The sequence below is a fragment of the Solanum stenotomum genome, chromosome 4 (assembly GCF_019186545.1).
Source record: "Solanum stenotomum isolate F172 chromosome 4, ASM1918654v1, whole genome shotgun sequence".
Lineage (NCBI taxonomy): Eukaryota > Viridiplantae > Streptophyta > Magnoliopsida > Solanales > Solanaceae > Solanum > Solanum stenotomum.
This window is the reverse complement of record NC_064285.1, coordinates 61,156,315-61,163,764: the sequence shown is the minus strand read 5'-3', so window position 1 is coordinate 61,163,764 and position 7,450 is coordinate 61,156,315. Positions and strand designations below refer to the sequence as shown.

General features: G+C 31.5%; 1 protein-coding gene across 1 annotated transcript in view; it reads right to left on the bottom strand.

The window, feature by feature from the left end:
- Positions 1 to 823: 823 nt before the first annotated feature.
- The window catches only part of LOC125863323 (chlorophyllase-2-like), a 25,771-nt gene continuing 19,144 nt past the window's right edge, over positions 824 to 7,450 (bottom strand). The window contains exons 2-4 of the mRNA XM_049543513.1: positions 2,037 to 2,270; positions 1,585 to 1,795; positions 824 to 1,480 (exon numbers count right to left, since the gene is read on the bottom strand). Of these exons, the coding sequence (XP_049399470.1) occupies positions 966 to 1,480; positions 1,585 to 1,795; positions 2,037 to 2,270 (960 nt within the window). The 3' untranslated portion in view covers positions 824 to 965. The remainder of the gene's footprint in view (positions 1,481 to 1,584; positions 1,796 to 2,036; positions 2,271 to 7,450) is intronic.

Genomic DNA, 7,450 nt, shown 5'->3' with positions numbered 1-7,450 from the left:
TTTTATATTTATAGGAGGACCAAGTATGGGGAATTCACTAGCTAATCCATATATAAACAGTGAGTAGCTAGACATATGTTTGATAGGGGCACAGTCATCAAGTACTTTAATTTGGAATCTCTATTCTGATTTTCCATAAGTTTTCTTTAGAAGCACAAATGAATACAAAAGGACATAACATCTTGCAAAAAAAAAACAAAAAAGGAAACTACCATTCCTTATGCGTGTGTCTTCTTGGAAAGTCTACTCTATTATTCTCCTTGAAGTACCATTAATTCATTGCCTTTGTTTGATTTAATTTGAACATAGTACTATTTATGATTTGTGAGGATGGTTAAGGTGGTAATTACTCGAGGACTCGGGGTGATTTCAGACAAGTTGAAACTTCAAAAACATAAGTTACAAAGAATCGAATACTTGGTGGATCGTCCCAATTGTGGAGAACACGAGTGATCTCACAATTGGCGCGCTATTGGTCCACAATCATCCCCTTGAGAAAAACTCAAGGTAGTGGTGATCATAGACGCGTTGATCAGGATATATATGGGGGTTTGAGACGTTTGTTTCTTAGCGAGATGAGGTACTCAATAGATCATGGTTTTACAAAGATGTATCAAAGACATTCGATCATTGAATTAGAAGGGATGATGAAGAAAGAGATGGTAAAACATATATTTATTTGTTTGAACTGTCAACGTGTTAAAGTATGAGCATCAGAGACCTGAGACATGTTGGTTTGGCACAAGCATTATCTACTCCAAGTGAAAATAGGAGTGGCTTACTATAGATGGCTTTAGTCTCATAAAAGAAATGAATAAAGGATAAAAAAACAAACATTTTTATTGAACATATATACTTCACTCATTGTTGTCGAAATACAAATATAGGATGCAAACATCGACACACTTCAATTATTAGGAGGTATGATCTCTTATTTATTTCATGATTATATCAATCATATGTAATTACTCTTCGATGGATATAACAGGATCAAGTTTAATAGGACAACGAATACTAGGTGATTCAATAATATTAATTAAATCATCAGCTTGACCTTCCAAATAAGCCTTGAAAAAAGCCACGAAAAGTCCTCCTATAGTCCTTCTTAGATCTTCCTTTGATTCCTTTTTCCCTTTTTTCTTCATAATTCCCATCAAAGTCGTCATTTTGTTTCCATCATCCAACATATCAGCATGGCCATAATTCTTAGCCAAAAAATAGTAACAAGGTGGTTTACTCTCGTTGAAAAACTCAGCATGATTAACCCCATTTGGTGCATCGGGCGGACAGACACCATATGCTCGTTTGTTTGACAAGCCGGTACCAATTACAGCTACGGGGACTGAATGATTGAAACTGTAAGGAATAAATTGGAGAATGTTGGAAGAGCACAAACAAGAGGACCCTTTAGCAACAGGATCAATTCCGAGGAGTGCTGAAATTTTGAGAGGGGGTTGTTTTTGTTTTCGGGTTGCCTTTCCTGACAGAGGTGGATCCAAGATTTGATGTTTATGAGTTACTACAATAATCTCCAAAAATTTTATAAAATTTAACAAAAGCTAATAGGTTCGTGGGGACATGTACCTGAAGTGATGGATTCGCCCTTGCTACCTGATCCATAGGCTAAAGCTAAGGCGAATGCTGTTTTACCTCCTCTGCTGTGGCCTGAGACTGCGACTTTGTGGAGGTCCGGAAGAACTTTCTCCGGCAGGACTGAGTTCAGCTTCTTAGCTGATAACCACTCTGCTACTTTTCTTGCTTTTCTTACTTCGCATCGAGATGTCATTAGAGAGAACTGCAACATATTTTAAACAAACAAATTGAGAATAAATTTGATATCAAACTAGTCGAAGGAAGTTCAAATTTTAATTTGGCCTTAACTTTATGTAATCTTTAAATTGTGTTCAGAAATTGAGGATATGCAGGTTTGATCATATCTATTGAACTAAAGTTCGATCAATTTTACTTCAATCAGTATAGTGATGAAATCAAATTAATATGAAATGTACGTACGTATACAGAGTTTGTTGCTGTACCTTAGGAGCAACGGCGATATATTGATGGGAAGAAATATGTAGGAGGAGGGACTTGTAGCAGTCGGGTTGGAGACCGAATCCATGGAAAAATAGTAAAATGGGATAGGAACCTTCTGTAGTCGGCGAAAATACTAATAATGGACATGGCAAGGAAGAGCTCTTGACGTTGATTATCTTAACAACTTCATCTCCTACTTCGAAATCTAATGCTATACCATCATCGCGTACCTTCCCCTTCTTTTCCATCACTGCTTGTTTATGCAATGCTAATGTAGTAGATATTTTTTAACAAAAGAGTTATGAATTTCCAGTTTTATTTCCTTGTTGTGGTGAATGAGACAATAAAATTGAAGTTTCTTGCTTTTTTCTTCTTTTGTTTTCCTCCTTTAGGGAAAAGCAAATCGTGTTTCTTTGTTTAAACGTTAGCTGAGCTCTCACCAACGAAGGTTGTGGTAGAGTGATAAGTACTCATTCATTCTTAATCAAGAGGTCTTGTGTTTGAGTTTCCTTGGGTACGGAGTTGTCTTTGTTATGGAGAGCTCTTTACCCCCAGTGTGGGACTTCCTAGTGTGTATCCGGATTTAGTCGAGCTCTAATGTGAGTCGCGTTGTTATGGAGCACTCTTTATCCGGATTTAGTCGGGCTCCAATGTGGGTCGTCTTTGTTATGGAACGCTCTTTACCCCCAATTTGGGACTTTCCAGTGTGTATTCGAATTTAATCGGGCTTCAACACTGTTTGGAAAACATATGTCCGAGTGTAGTAAAAAAAAAGGTAATTTCTCTAATATTGAAGCCACAAACTTGAGAAGCTTGGGGTCGTCCTACTTAATCTATCTTTTATGTTCACATATCTTTCCGCTATGAAATGAAAAATGAGAAATTTTTCTCTTCTTACGTAAATAAGAATACCCTTTCTTAAATGGAAAATTACATCGATAGTTCATAACATTTGTTTACCACTTTTCTAGCTCAACTTTATAAATTATCCAAAATGCCCAATTCAGACAAAATGACCATATTTGACGAATTGATGTAATTAATCCTTTTTTTTTTTTTGAAAAGATTGAGATGGGCTCAGGTTTGGGACTTAGTATACCAAAAAAAAAAGGAACTTTCGCATATATCCGCTCAAAAATAGTTAATTACGCTCCATAGCTATAGTTTACTAATTACGATTCGTAGCTACATGTTATAGGGAGGAGAGTGGCGAGCGAGACTGGGAGAGGGAGGAGAGAGGCGAGCGAGAGAGGGCAGAGAGTGGGAGAGAGGTGAATTGTATATGTATATCAGTTAGATAATTGTATATTATACATATGTATTTGTATATTCTGGCGAGAGAGATTGGGTAAGAGAGGAGGCGAGTGAGATTGGGAGAGGGAGGAGAGAGGCGAGCGAGATTGGGAGAGGGAGGAGAGAGGTGAGCGAGATTGGGAGAGGGAGGAGAGAGGAGAGCGAGAGAGGACAATAATTTGTATAATTCACGTATTTTTGTATAATTGAGTAATGTAAAGTCTGGAATTATACAAATATAATAAAACTCGAAATAACGAATTGATGCAAACATAAACATATGAACTTTAAACAATTATACAAAATATATATACAAATTACATTATATAAATTATATTTTACAAAATCCAAAAACTCACGTTTATACAAACTTTAAAAAGTTAATACACAAAAAGATTGAAGGTATATGATGACAAAACTGAAAAAACAAAGGAAATCATCGTCATATACAAATACAAATCAAACAAAGAACTGTTAGTTGCGAATTATATAAATATGACGAATTATACATATACAAACGTGGCTAATATACAAACTGGAAGTCAGCCCACGTAATTAATGTATAATGTTAGTCGCGAGTGGTAATTATAGCAAACTATAGCTATGATGAGTAATTAAGTAGTATAAGTTTGCTTAACCGCGTAATTTTTTTTTAAAAAAAATCATTTTCTAATTATTTCTCTTCTTTTGTGGAAAATAAATATTTTATGTCTTTTATTTTTTTTTTCTTTACGTTTTTATATATTAAGATGAGAATGCATTGATAGTCAGTTAAATATCGCTATGCATGACCATTTTTTATTTATAAAAAAAAATTATTTCTATTTTTTGTGCTATTATAAAAAATTGTTGTTTACATTTTTTTTGTTTCCCTTTTAAAATATTTTTTTTTCCTTTTCTAATTGTTTCACTTTAATTTTTTTTGTGGAAAATGAACATTTACGTTGTTTTTATTTATTAATTTACTCCTATATTTATTAAGGTGGGAATGTATGATAAGCAAATAAATATTGATATTGACACATTACATAATTGTTTATACAATACTGATACATGATTATATATCATTTTTACAATGTCGATACATTATACACTTATTTATACAATATCAATATATCACATATACACTACATAACTATATAACTATATAACTATATATATGTTTATACACTATTTATGTATCATATATACATATTTATACATTTATGCAATAGCGATACACATTTTGTACAATATCAATACACTACATAACTACTTATAAAATACTGATGCATTACATATATACTACATAATTATTTGTACATCATATATACTTGTTTTTACACCAATTATACAATATTGATACATGAAAAAGATTTGAAAAAAATAAAGGAAATTTTTTTATAAAAATAAAATAAAAACGCAGCAAAAAAAACCAAACAAAACAAGTTTTTTTTAAAAAATTGAGTAAATTTTAGGTTTAGCAAACATAAAAATCATATTTGTATGTTATAACTATAGTTTGCATAATTGCGCTCCATAACAAATTTTATGTTTGCTATGGAGCTTTTGATTTGTATAATTCGCTAAATACATCCAATTTATATATAAATTGGTCAATTTTATATAAATTCATTTATACAATTGAATAATTTGTATATAAAACGTTTCAGTTTTTTCTATATTTGTATATGTATATAGTCATGTTCGTCTTTAATTATGATAATTGTGTTTGTATATTAGATGTTATTTGTATATGTATATGTGTTTTTTGATAGGCTTGTCCATTGTATATGTACATATAGCTGTAATTTGTATACGTATGTGTTCTTTGTATAAGTGTATATGTGAAATCTATATGCAAATAAGAAATAGTATTAGTTGTAATTTGTACAAGTATATGTTCTTTTTGTTGTGCTTTTCAGTTGTATATGTATATATGTGCAATATGTATATAAATAAAAATTTGTATTAGTTGAATCTTTATATGTATATGAAAAAAATTAAAAATATATACAGAGATACAAAGAAAAAAAATATAAAGTTGACTTCAACATGTTTTTGGCGGCTACCTGAAATTTTAATAGCACAATTGGGGGGGGGGGGGGGGGGGGGGGGGGGGNCAATTCAAAATTCAAAATTCAAAAATAATGTTGGTGAGAGGAAACTAATCTGGGTGAGAGAATTTAGGAGAAAATTGTGTAAATGGGGAGAGAAAAGAACTGAAAATTCAAAAATAATATGGGTGAGAGGAAACTAATCTGGGTGAGAGATTTTAGGAGAAAATGATGTAAATGGCGATAGAAAAGAATTGCTTTGATTTGTATATATCTTTATACAAATATACCTTTCACCTTTTTATTTAAGTTAAATACAAAACGGTTGGTCCCGCTAGATAGCAAATTATGTGGAACAATAGCTGTGAATTGGAAATAAAGTAATTAAACTATAGCTATAGCATTTAATATGAATTGAATGTTTGTAATTTCATACAATTTTTTCAAAAAAGAAATGATAAGAACAATGGACTAATGACCGTGGACCGAGCTCTGTTGAACCCATGACGCTTTTGGGCTATTTTGTCTGTAAAGAGAAAATTGACTACTTTTTTTGGTAAACTTTATATATATATATATATATATATATATATATATATATATGAATGAAATTTTCTCAGTTAAATTCATGGACCCGATTCTATTTAGTGGGAACTTTCATTCACATTTTGTTATACCAAAAATGTTTTTAAAAACTCTTTTGACCTACGAATTTGAAATATTCTACTTCCATAGTTTCACAGTGTTCTATAAAAAATCGATATTTCATGATCAAGGGTGTAATGCTACATAGTAACGATCCTTATATTCGTATAAACAATCAAAATATGATCAGGAAAAGAAATTGTATTTGATTGGACTTCTTCGTATACCTGTGAATATCATTAGACCCTAAAATGATACACTAGAAGAACCTATTAGGTCTTCCAATATTAATAGATTTTTTGTTTCACTCTTGTGTCTTCCAAAAGACAAAAGATCTAGGGAAGTGTTCTATGGTATGCACTAATTGATCTCTTTGTTCTATTGTATGGGTGAATTATCTTAACAAAAGCCTTCTCTTTTGCCTTCATGTGATATTGGTGTATAAATCACAAATTAAAGTAAAATATAGTTGAAAATAAAATAACAAAAATAAATCGATAAATATATTCAGGTGGAGGCGCGTATATCTCGTTCTCTTAAAAGAGATTCTAGTCCTGCAATGTAATTTACACCGATCTAGTAATATATCTCTTGACTTGTCCCCTTTAGGATATAACAATTCAACAATGTCATACAACTCAAATAACTCCGAATTAGTTGAAGAGTTCAAGGCTCCACCATTAGAACACTTTCCTTCAACATATAAATTAACTTTGCTTTGTATGATAAAATAATTGAAGACTTAAAATATTTTTCTATGTCTCAACTTTTCTCTTTCACTACTAACCTCACAACACAAAATAAAACTACACATCATGGGAATAATGAGGTATAAAATGTCACTACTCATCACCTAACTCTAAGGCAGCAAATGTGTCAAGGTGATCAAAGGCGGGTCCACGTGTCTTTGTGAGGGTGCACGTGCATATATATATATTTATTATCCTTATTTAGAAGTGGGAGTTGGAAAGGACCAACACTGCATTAATACTCTTGTACAATATGCATACAATTTTGTACATTAACTTTTGACTGCATTAATTAGTTGTACAACGTGCAAAAAGAATTGTACATTAATAGAAGGACTAACACCAAGGACTAACATTGCAATTATTATTAGTACTCATTACTTAGAAGGACTAACATTGCAATTATTATTATTACTCATTACTCCTTATTAGAATTATTATTATTACTCATTTTGCTCCTTATTAGAGTTGACACTTTAAAGCACGAACACGGCACTACCATGTTGTACACAAAGCATTTCAAATTGTACTATAAAATTAATTGTGCCTCATTAATTGTACACGTGCCTTTCTACATATACAACAACCCACATGAAGAATTAATTTTCTGACAATTTTGGTTATATTTTTCTTTAAAATAATTATTGCCTCAATTTTTATTTTTATTTTTAACATTTATTTTTAATTTTAAAA